Source organism: Callorhinchus milii, unplaced genomic scaffold (assembly GCF_018977255.1).
Source record: "Callorhinchus milii isolate IMCB2004 unplaced genomic scaffold, IMCB_Cmil_1.0 Scaffold15, whole genome shotgun sequence".
Lineage (NCBI taxonomy): Eukaryota > Metazoa > Chordata > Chondrichthyes > Chimaeriformes > Callorhinchidae > Callorhinchus > Callorhinchus milii.
Window position 1 is genome coordinate 9,136,704 of NW_024704756.1, and position 12,624 is coordinate 9,149,327.

A 12,624-nucleotide genomic window follows, 5' to 3' on the forward strand; every position below is an offset into this window, starting at 1 on the left:
GAATGTCTGGATTCTCTGTCAAACAGTGAATTCAGTGATGAACTCCTAGAATTCCTGCAACAGATTACCAACATATGAGCAAATATGACTTAAATGCTGATTTTTTTTCTGTTTCCCCCTTCTACCTGGTTGAAAACCAGGCAACCCAAGTTCAACGTGTGGGCTATACCCGTGTCATCTGTGGAACGTCAAATGCTGTCACCCGACACGCAGAATACATATTTCAACCACATTATGGTTATACCATGTTCATTCATCCAACATTTAAGAAATAAAATTTACAGAAAATGCTGCTAATGTCATCGATTGAGGCACAATTAGACATTTCTGCTTCTTGGAATAACTATCTTGTTTGGATGAACAAGATAGCCTTTGGCCCATTGGATCTCATCCTTCCAGAATACCGACCCTACTAAATCCTCCCAACGCAATATTTGGCCGTTCCTGAAAACAAGTTCAGCGTCCTCGCTTCAACCATCAACTCCTGGCTCCTTGGCTTCTGGGTGAAGAAATACTTCCAAACCGGTGTTTGTCCTAAAATCACCCTCTGTGACCCCAAACCTATGTTGCTGCAGCAACAACAACGACGACGACGACGACAACTTGGATTTATATAGCCCCCTCCACGCCGGATGGCATCTCAAGAGCTCGGGGAAATTCCCACCTACAGGCGGGGGACGGGGGTGGGGCAGGTATGTGAAACTCGGTCGTGTTTAACCATGGTGAGTGGGGGGGGGGGGGTTTCCCAATGTGTCAGATGCCCCGAGAGGGAGAGAAAAAAAACCCCACATCCACCACCTCACAAAACTTGTCTCTCTTTAAAGAGCTCAGTTGGGTGGGTGGGAGGAGGGGGGGGGGGAGGGGGGTGACGTCACCGCCGCTGACGCTTGACCTTGAGGCTGCGGGTGCCGGGTGCAAAACCGCGCGTGCGCACGAGCGAGCGAGCGAGCAGCCGGTGGTGGTGGGGGGAGGGGGCGCCCGAGTGGGAGCTGCGCGCGCACAGGCGGTGCCGTACGTTTGTGCGCGTGCGCGACTGTCTGGTGGGGGGAGAGCGGAGAGAGAGAGAGAGAGAGAGAGAGAGATCAGCTCGAGATCGTCAGCGTCACCGAGAGTCTCGAGCGGCAACAGCCCGACCGACCCTCCCGCAGTCAACATGGTGAAGATCGGCTTCAACTCGCCCGCCGCCCAGAAAACCGTCAAGGACCAGAAAGGGGTACTGCTGGTGCCCGAGCGGGTGAGTGAGTGAGTGGGGTGTTTTGGAAAGTCGGCCCCGCGCACTGCGGTGCGCACTCTTGTCTCTCTCTGGGCCGACAATCCCCCGGGGGGCGGGCGGGCGGGGGGGGCGGGGGGGAGGACGAGGAGGGGTGGTGGTGGTGGTGGTGATGGATGTGAGGGAGAGGAAGCGGCGGCCACGAATGGAGGATTTCTCGTCGACGCTCGAACATCACCTCACAACTGACTGGGCGGCGGGGGGTGGCGGGGTGGCGGGGGCTCGAGCTGACCCCCCGAGGAAGTGAGTCGCTCGGTTTGGTGCGAAGCGGCGGCGATCGTCGCCCTCAAGAGGTTTTTTTCTACCTTCCCTCCCCCCACTTTTCCTTTTCCCCTCTTCCCTTCCCCCCCTCCTTCCCCTTTTTTCTCTCCTCTCCCCACCCCCTCTCCACCGCAGCCAACCCTTCAGTTAAGCTGACGATGCGCACAGACTTCCCCCCTTCTCCCTTCCCCTCTTAACTGCGTATTTCAGATGGGTTCGCTTCAGGCAGAAGGTTATATAAGGTCGTTAGTAATCCCAGTTTGTCCGAATCGTGTTTTTTTAAAACAACCGAAGCCGAACCAGGAGGGATCCAGGCTTTTGTGTTTTTTTTGTGTGTGTTCGGTTTGGTTTGGTTTAGGATTTTCCAAAGGTTTTGAATACGAAGGATCGATCGGCCTTTTGTCAGTGTATTTGCGATTTTTTTTTTGGGGATAGAGTTTAATCTGCAAAGCGACAGGAGGATGTGTGACGTTTTTCCTTTCCTTCCTCTACCCTCCCCCCCCCCCCCCCCCCCCACACACACACACAGTTTTGATGTTTGGGTTTCTCTCTGTACTTTGGGAGGATAATCACAAAACTGTGTGCCTTGGTGGTTGTGTAACATCGGATGAAGTGCCTGGACTGTAATTAACCCTTTCCGACCCATTTATGCATGTCAATAATTTTCAGTATCCAGAAATGTTTGCTGGGCTGTAGCGCCCCTTGGCCCTCGGAATGCTGTTTTTATGTGTAATAAGCAATATTAATAATCATCCTTGCATTTGATATGGCGCTTTTCACGTGTTCTGGACGTCTCAAAGAGCTTCACAGAATATGCTGTAAAGTGAATTGACTGTATACTTGTGGGCGAAACGCGGCAGCCAATTGGGCACAGCAGTGTCCCACAAACAGTCGTGGATTGAAAATGACCAATTTATTATTGTTTTGTTTTGGAGGGACTATTATTAGGTGTGTGGAGTAAGGAAATTTGCCCAAGGTTTCACCCTGCTTGGAATTGAACCCAGGTGTCTCACTTGCAAGGCGAGTGCTCTAACCACTGAGCTATAGGACTCCCAATACAAATATTGGATCATGACGAAATTAATGGAGTGATTGGTTTAGGAATTACTACAAAATATTGGTGCTGAATATTAAGTATGAAGACATTTGATTGTAATATTGATATTTAAATAGTGTGAGGAATGTTGGTTTGAAAGGAGCATGGAGTAAGTTCAGTGAGATTCTCATTTGCTGTGTTTTTACGCTATGCATATGTGAATCACGTTGCTTCTAACACCCATTGTCAAGCAGTGTTGGGAGCAAGGGTCAGGGTGCTTTGCAATGCCTAGTACGCCATTTATACCAGAGGTTATTGAATCTGGGAGATTTTCTGTCAAATGTGGTACATAGGTAAAATTAGAGGGGCAGTTGCTAAGAGGTTAAGAAGCTGTTTGTAGTGTGCCTTGAGTTCTAGAAGTTCTTTGAAGTATACAAGAGACCTTAAAAAGTCATGTCGACAACAACAACAAGATTCCATTTATAGAGCGCCTTTCATGTCGGGAGGACGTCCCAAGGCGCTGTACAGTTGGGTCAGGACCCGAGCAGGGGGGAAATAGTCAGGGTGAGGGGAGGGAAGGGAGGGAGCGAGGAGGGGGTAGAGAGTCGAGAGGGGAACTGAAGGCACGGTCAAATAGAAAGGTCTTGAGATCGGCCTTGAAGGAGGAAAGGGAGGAAGCGGCGAAGGCACTGGGGGATAGAGTTCCAGAGCCTCGGGGCTGAGAGGCTGAAGGCCGGGCCACCGTTGGTAGGGCGGTTGGGCCGGGGGATGTGGAGCAGATATCAGTAGATATGAAGACTTGGATGTCTACTATTAAATGACTTAAGGAGTGCTGGGTTGAAATGGGGCTGGAAGTATTGAGTGGAGTGCTTTAAAGGTCTATATACTCACAATTTTCATGCACTTTAAAAATAATCCTAAATTTCCAGCTTCTGCTACTGCAGAAGCCAGTTATGGTCCTGCAATAACGAATAATTATGGTGAAGGTTTCTTTCAAACAAAATTACTAGGTTGCCAGAAATGGGGTGGAAGAGGTTCAACCAGAGTTCCCCACACCCAAGAATAGAAGAAATATTGTGACCATTAAGGAGGAAAGGGAGAGCATCTAACCTCTGGAGGGACATGCCTGAGGAAGGAAGGGAGTAGCCCTAATGAGCCAGAGTTTTGGGGAGGCTGTGTGTCATGCGATGGTAGCCATTGGCTAGTGTGGTTAGTAACATCTGATGTAGAAGGTTTGAGTAAATACAGATAGATTTCACTGAAATCTGACCATATAGAGTTGTGGTACCCTTGAAAGTGAATTTCAACTTAGGTATACTTAGTTTTTCTGTGCAATGAACTATTGAGGGTTCTCATCCTGAAATGTTGATAAATATCATTGTTACTTTTTAGAATGATTTAATTTTCAGCAGTGCTGTCTTCCCCCATTGCTTTAGAGGTCTTAGAGCATATCCTCAGTGTATGTTTCTGCAGAGTAAACTCAGTTACTATATTATACTGTAGTTATGTTGCAAAACTATTAAAATGGGTTTCATAATTATAGCATTTTTACAGCATAACTTCCTCCAATTAGATATACTGTTCCCCCTTTTCCCCAGTTCTTTGTTGAAATTTCACATCTCTTTGATAGGTCGATGGATTTTTGTTAGGTAGGGGGAAATCAAGGGATAAGAGGGAAAGGTGGGTAAGTGGCCTACTCCTCGTATGTTCTTGATGCTGCCCGTTTTTGTTTCTTTGCTTCACATTGATAGGGTTCTAAAATCTGTTAATTATCTATCATCTGTCTCACTTAATCTCTTGCATGTGTTTTTTTAAAATCTTGACCATCTCCAACATATACACTTTTCCAGATCTTCAATTCCGATAAAGGTTTGTGGTCCCAAAGGTTATGGTCCACATGTTAATCAGTTTTACTCTTTTGGGTATTCATTGACCTGTAGATTTTCACCATCCAAAGCGAGGCAATTAATCTGCGTGTGGGGGGGAAGTAGATTGATGTTTGGAACATGCCCCAACAGATTTGATTTTCTTTTAATGTTAATTATGCCATAACTAGTTCAAACTTGCTCCAGAAAGAAAATGAATAGCAATTTGACTTTAGTTTTCCCTTTTTTGTTATCCTGAATTTTAATTTCACTTGTTTGTGGGATACAACTTGCATACAGGTGAATGACAATTTTTTTATAAACTGGAGGTTTATGAGGCAGAAAACACAAAGAAAAACTTTCCTGAGGGGGAGGAAAGAGGAGAGAAGTGGGGTGAGATAGCTCCAGTGGGGAAGCTGCAATATTTCAAGCATACACAATGGTCCAAATGGCCTTTTCAGTGCTGTAAAGTTTCTGTTGTGTTTTATGATTATACAAATGGTATGAGTTCAAAATTTGATCCTCTAGCTATTGGTTTTGTAGGGTATTTTTTGGTTAAGTTATGATAGCTGTGTCACCAGTAGGTTTCTCTGAAACTAGTACTTTTCTTGGGTAATTCTACCATTTCAAGTGACTAAAAGAGGAAATATCTATACAAGGGATTATTTTTTTGTTTGGCATTCTTCCCCCTAAATACTGAGAATAAGCATAGTTTCCCTATAATGAAGTGAGTGATTTTATTTTTGCACAGTGCTTTTGAGGGAATTGGGCACTTAATATGCCACCTAAACACAAATTAGATGACAATTGTGAGCATGCCATTGCACAGTAGTGATCATGAGCAAGAGGACCATTCTTAAGGTATTGGTACTTGAAGACGTGCAAGAAGATCTCTTAACGTACTTTATGTACTGAGAGCATACAACTTGGAATGCATGCTTTCTCATCTAATATCTTGTCAAGATTTTTGTCAAATATATTTGTGAGTTTATTTCTTTGTCACTCTCCAGTAATTATCCAGTAATTAATCACCAAGGTAATTATTTGTCACATTTGAATGATGACAGAATGGTCAACAGGTTACACTAGGTGGTATGTTTACCTGCTGAATATTGAACAGAAACTCCATGCTTCAGTTTAATGAACTTAACTTTCTAGAGCCAATGTAACCTTATGTTCTGCAGATCTGTTTTACCCATGAACTTCCATATTCCCAAGCAACTGTGGTTTAGGCTCCATATTAATGCAAATAATCTGCGTATACTGATCACGGAGAAGATAATTGGGGCAGTTTTTTTCCCAGTTAAGTTTTCTACATTAACATGCTAAATTGCAGTATTCGCATTTTTTTTTAGAACTGAGTTCTATGATATTACACAGCTGGGTTCAATGCTTATTGTCACTGGAGGTGCAAGCCTGTTCCCCTCCATCAGGTCGCCATTGATAACTGATGATATAATCAGAGCTGAGTGCAACATCAAATATGATATTGAAATATTCATATCATCTCATCTTTCATGGTTATATTTAGGGTCTCTTAAATGTAAACAAAGAAGTATATTGCAGCATTATTTTGTCATTTCACTTTAAGCTAAATTCAGTATGTTAAATGGCTTGCTGAGCCAATTTGGCCTTCAGTGTTTGTGCTGCAACTTCCTTTTTCTTGATAAGAGGAAGCAGGTGCAGCCCAGAGATAAACCAGCAGATTCTAAAACAACCGAGACTCAAAAGCTTGTGCAGTTTAATAGAATTTTCAGTAGCTGGCTACTTTTGCAGGATGTGGAGTACAGTTTAGCCATACTGTGGCAATTGTGTGCTCATTGCACAGAACTTTTTTTATGCTATACTGCTTTCATAACCTAGTATCATTTGCTGAGCCATTTTATTGTCATTCATTATGTGAACTTGCATGATTCTTTACTTAGTACAATTCCAGAAGGGAAGACAACGTCGTACAGTATATATTCTTTTAACAGTACAGTGAGAGCAAGAAGCTTGATTAATGTTGATTCATTGCACAAAAAATGCAATATAAATCTTTATTGAGGATTGTATTACAATCAAATCTTACTGGAACCCCACTGCTTAGACAACCCTCAAAGGTTGCTTTGATTCACATCACTCCCAATAGAAATTTATCAGGCTTACTGCCAGTGGTCCGTGAATCTTAAGGAAATAAATCGGACCGAATGGCAGCCTCATACGCTGTAAATTTCTATGATTTTTCATGCCTGATTCAGAGTTGTATCTGTGCATCGACTTAAGAACTTCTATGGCATGATTGATTGTAAGGCCGGTATAGATTCAGAAACTACCTCAAGGTAGTTTTGGCATTGTTATTTGTCCCCAAATTGTGCTATAAATTCAATTTATACTTTTTTTCATTGTGATTTGTGGTGAAAAGTGCAGTATAAGACAGCATTAAAGCTAATTATATCAACCATTGTGACGGCCAGAAACATTGTACTTTATGTCCTATAATTCGTTTCGCCCACGAAATATACAGTCAATTCACTTTACAGTAACAACAACAACAACAACAAGATTACATTTATAAAGCGCCTTTCACGTCAGGAGGATGTCCCAAGGCGCTGCACAGTTGGGTCATGACCCGAGCAGGGGGGGAAATGGTCAGGGTGAGGGGAGGGAAGGGAGGGAGCGAGTATATTCTACGCAGGGCTTTGAGTCGTCTCGGAGATATAATACGGTGCTATATCAAATGCAAAGATTATTATTAAAAAAAAGGTAGCATCAGTCATTGGTCCTCTGGTATATAATTTTGTTCTAAATCTGAAAATGACCCATGAGTGTTTGAATTGCATTTTCCCAGGAATTAGAAGTGCTAATATTGAACAATTTTCAGCATATAGGGGGTGGATTGAGGAGTTGGATTTTTGGGAACAAGGCCTTTCATATTAAAAAAAGTGTTAATGTAACATTTGGTTCTTGTCTCCTGTAGGATCCAGAAGCTGCTACAGTGGATGGAGGAGCTAATTCAACTGGAAGATGTCTTTTTACACTCCTTGGACTTGCTTTCATCCTGTCTGGGCTGATAATTGGTGGTGCATGTCTGTACAGATTCATTGTGCCAAAGGTATTTTTTTTCTATCCATATATGTTAAAATGAAGACTCTTAAACGAAGACTACAGCTTCTCTTATGACTTAGTGGGTAGAGACCTCCTGTTACAGCATGATCCATACACAATGTATATGTCTGTGCTGGAAATAGATTACTTATTATTGTCTTGAAAGGTCATATAATACTGTAGCACTCTATGGTACAAGGACAGAAGCTGCACAAGTTTCGGGTGGTACTACCTCTAGAGAAAACTTAAGATAATTCTATAAACCTTTTAATATTCTTTCTACAGTGCACACATTGATCTTGATTTTTTTTAAAAAAAGCAGTGATTTTGTGTTTAAATAACATTGATTATGTTCTAGATCTAAGTATAATGGGTCTTAGCTTGGAATAGTTTTGAGCAAATATTGTAATAGGTGATTATTGTCAAGAATGTGGACTTGAAACTAAATATACCTACTTCTTTTAGAACAAAGTCTTCCATGGTGCAATGCGATATGTGGATTCTCAAATCTTCACGGATTCCCCAGAAATAAAGGATCCCTATTTCCTTGCTTCAGAAGATGTGCAGTTTATGGGAGATAATAATGTGGCCATGATTAATGTCCCAGTTCCAGAGTTTTCAGATTCTGATCCAGCAGTTATTGTGCATGATTTTGAGATGGTAAGTTTTTTTTTGTTTTTATTACAGCTGCTTTGTCCAATGAGTGGAATATGAAACATGGTCTCATTCTATGTAAACATGCATCCTGATGATCTGAGTATGATGCAAATATGATCTCAACCATCTGTAATCTGGTTTCTTGAGCAACGTGTAGGCCAGTGAAGAGCAATAGGGGATACTACTACTTTCATTTGTAGCTGTTAGACCATCAAGGTTCTCTGTACTAGCTCAGTTTTTCTATTAGTATTTCCTCAATCACACGAGAACAACAATGGGTGTATCCCACAGCTCCTCTTATTTTAATAAAGGAAAGTGCAGATCTTGAAAAACTGACACAAATTAGAATTGCAAGAAATCATAGTAGCTCAACCAGCATCTGAAAAAGCTAGGTTGCAATTTTTAAATGGTCTTTTAAACCTTTTGATAAGTAGTTCCGTTTTATAATCGTCTCCAAATTAAACCCAGGTTTTCTTTAGTTATCTTATTTGAATGAGATGGATTATGGTAAATGTTTTGAAATCTGTTGATTGAAATTGAAGCAACCATATGGCTTTCTGTGTATTTGAGCAAATGTATGATAAATGAGTCTCTCTTTTGTTTTAGCTTTTGACTGCTTATCTTGATTTGGATTTGGATAAATGCTATGTGATTAAACTGAATACTTCAGTTGTTATGCCACCACGAAGCTTGCTGGAGCTGTTCATGAAACTTGCGGTATGTATAATTGAAATTCTGGTTCTTAAAGGAATATTCCCAAGGATGGCTCGTGTTTTGGAATTAACATAATTTCTCTAGAAATCCTTTGTAAAAATTCAGGACAGAAAAGTTGATTTGATGACCTTGTTAGAAATTAGCTTTATCTTTTAAAATTTGAAGTGAAAAAATACCACATGAGGATAATAATTTCACTTGAACAAGCATCATGCTTATTCCCACAAATCACCTATTACTTTATAATAGCTCAAAGGATAAATTGTAGTGCCAGTCACTGGAATTATTGAACTCTTAATGCTAAATAGTTTGTAATGCTCCAGTGATTAAAATTACTCATCATAAACACCCACAAATTACACTGAGTATTTGAAATTGTTATGAATGTGGGATTTTACAGATTGTCAAAATTACTAATTCTACAATTTGCATATGGTTCAATGTGCCAAGTACCAGCAGAAGACCATGAGCATCTGCTCTATTTGGAAGTTGTATTATGCTAAAGATTCCTCTTTTAAAATTATAACACTTAATATTCTACAAGAATGAAAAATAACAACAACTTGCATTTATATAGCGACCCTCACGCAGGGTAGCATCACAGAGCTCTTACATTCAACTTGCTAGTTGTCTTGTCAGAATTAATTCAGATGTAAAGTAACACTTTGTAAGTGTTTTGAAACAATATTTGTTTACTTCCCAGACTGGTGACTACCTTCCCCAGACTTATCTTGTTCACGAAGACATGGTTGTGACCCAGCGTATTGATAGTGTGGACAAATTGGGGGTTTTCATCTACCGTCTCTGTGCAGGGAAAGACACCTACACATTGCAGCGTAGAGATACTCTGAAAGGTATGATCCTCTGACTGTTGAAAGTGCTTGATTTTTGTTAATGCCGAGTACAAATATTCAATCATTTCTTCTGTGTGTGGGCAGTAGTTTTATAATGGATATGATTAAATCATCCAGCAGTCTAATTTAGTTGTATATTTTTGTTTCAATACTTTAGCATGCTTTTTCTGAAATAACACATAACAAACAAACCTTCTCCTTTCCCTCTATTAGGTATTCAGAAACGTTCAGCAGAAAACTGTCACAAAATCAAACATTTTGAAAATGAGTTTGTCATGGAAACCGTCATATGTGAACCATGAAGTATGAACGAACAAAAAGGCTATTTTCATCCAGTTGACTGTAGAAGCGTCATACATGTGCAGTACACTGAATAGCCTATATAAGTAATATGTGACAATCGGAAGCCTTGTTATTAATGCTTTGCAGTGTTTGTATTTTTGACGCAAATACTGTTGCTTCACTAAAAGGCTTTCCAATGTAGCTTCTGTTTGCACTGTTTTCAATTGGTTGTATGTTTTATTTTTCTCCTCACAGATAAGATTTCGTTGGTGTTTCAACTATTCTGAGGAAACCAAACAATCCATTGGTTTCAGGGAGTGGAAAGTTTTTTTCTCTCTAATTCTAGTCCTTCTATTGTTTTGAAGTTACAAGCATCAAATGGATTAGAGCCCATGCAACTATTGCATTGAGGTTGTAGATTTGTTGTAGAAAAGTTCACGTGCATATTTTAATAACTTCCCTTTCAAAGTTTTTTGTGATGTATCATGTAGATGGTTCATGTATTTGCACAAAAGTGTACTGCATAATTAAAATAAGCAAATCTACTGAACAACTTAAACATTTTACAATTACAGACTGCTGCTTAAATGCTTCCTTCTGCTTACAAATTAGACGTGTAAAATCCCATAGACTTTACACTTTTTAAAGCTCCACTGTTTTATGTCTTGATTTAGCCAATGGTGGGAAAATCTGGAACTGCTATTAAGTTAAATGAAACTTGTTTGGCTCATTGGGCAGCAAAATGTTAAAACTATGAAAAAGGGAATCTCTAATAGCATTGATTCAATTTGAGTTACTAATCCTGTGGAGTATTCAATGTTTTTCTTAATAATTCAGTAATGTAACCTTTATTAAATGTATTTAAAATTACTAGTTTCTTGTTTCACCTTTTTACATTACATGGAGCGGGTGAAACTTACCAAAGAAGAACAGAATCACTTAACTGATAACACTATTTAACATTGCAGCAGCATAATAGCCACTTACAGCTTTCCTCAATATGCGTTTTTCCACATTTGAACTTCAAGAAGTTTGATTTCCAGTTATCTTACCACCCACTTTGTACTTGGCTGAAAATGATAATTATGGGATGTGTAACAACAATACTGGGCTCAACTGTGATACTCCCCACAATCAAATAGTCTACTTTTTGATTCAGAATGGCAAATTTGGCAAAATACAGGATGCTGTTAGTGTCATGCGATTTGTCTCCAGCAACAATCGGCACCTTCGAGAGATGGATGAAATGGCCCAAAAAGGTATAGGTTTAGGAAGTAGAAATTTGGCAGTATTCATTCACTGATGTGAATACTAGGTTCCTGTGATCTCAATGTAGAATTTTTTGCAGTCTTCGATATTGGATTTTAATCTGGAAGCAGAGAATGTTTTCTGCACGTGTAAGTTTCTAACTTCTTATTCAGCCATGATGGTAAACCTGTGTTTCCACCAAACAGACTGGAAACGTTTGTGATTCTTAACCGGTAGAAGGTGTAAAGCATAGATAAAATAATAAGCTGGCCAGCAATATCTGGTGCTTTGTCTTCAATGCCTGAATTTAACTGCCGCTATAGTACAGAACATTGCTTTTTCGAGAAAAATGTACCCGAGGTAGCTCTCATTATACTTATCAGTAAATGGCTCTGATCATTCTTAAAGTGAAAGATGCTACACAAATGTAATTTTGTAATAAAGCGTCTTAATTTGTATGTGCTAAACATAGATCTGGATGACTCAGTAAATGCCTTGTGATTCATATGTAATTTAAAGTGAAATCTTACTGTTTACCTCTATAGCTTAAAATAGGAGTGTGGGGTGACTTATTTGTAGGCAAATTAGTTTTTTTTAAAAGTATACTCATGTAAATGACGAAACTATCTCACCATAGATTATCTATGACCAGAATTGAAAAATGAATCTGAATTACACGTGAGAACATAAAATGGACTGACATTTAACATTCCAGATGCAGATTACAATGGCTGATGTTATCAGATTTGCACTTTTGTTTGAAACTTGGTTAGTTTGCATAACAAGTATCAAACATTTGACACTAAGTTTGCTTTTTTTTAATTGTCTCGCTTGTGATCAGGTTTGAAGGTGTAAATGCTGCAACGATCCTGCAGACATTTTCCTTTGCAAACCTGTTAAATGTAGGGGATTTCCAGTTCTGTATATTTTTTCCATGAGGTTGAATTTACTGACATTAACCCGTTTTAGAATTAGAACAGACAATGCCAATGAGTAATTCCATTTGATATATAATCTTACTACATTGAAATGTGTCAAAGTGCTTCCCAAATTTTACTGTGAATTGTTGTGACTTTTAAGTTGAATTTGGGAACTAATTTACACACAACAATGTCCCACAAAAAGCAATAAGTGAGCCACCAATTTTATCTGGGGGATTGTTGGCAAGGAAATTTGGAGGCACTTTCTTCTCTTTGGATTGTGCCGTGCTATCTTTGATGTCCACCTAAACAGACAGATGACACTTGTGTGTAACCTTGCATCTGAAACATTATGCAATGGTGTGTCTTGGACGTTGATATAAGGTAAATGAGCTCATAGATTTAAATATTCAGTTAAATGGCTAACTTT

The 12,624-nt window shown here is 39.9% G+C and overlaps 1 protein-coding gene across 1 annotated transcript; it reads left to right on the forward strand.

Moving 5' to 3' along the window:
• The first annotated feature begins 1,076 nt into the window (after nt 1-1,076).
• LOC103177801 (integral membrane protein 2A-like) lies at nt 1,077-10,895 on the forward strand. The gene is made up of 6 exons (NM_001292370.1): nt 1,077-1,234; nt 7,392-7,526; nt 7,985-8,179; nt 8,783-8,893; nt 9,594-9,744; nt 9,958-10,895. The coding sequence occupies exons 1-6, from the start codon at nt 1,154-1,156 to the stop codon at nt 10,044-10,046; spliced, it is 762 nt and encodes a 253-aa protein (NP_001279299.1). The 5' UTR covers nt 1,077-1,153; the 3' UTR covers nt 10,047-10,895.
• The last annotated feature ends 1,729 nt before the right edge of the window (nt 10,896-12,624 follow it).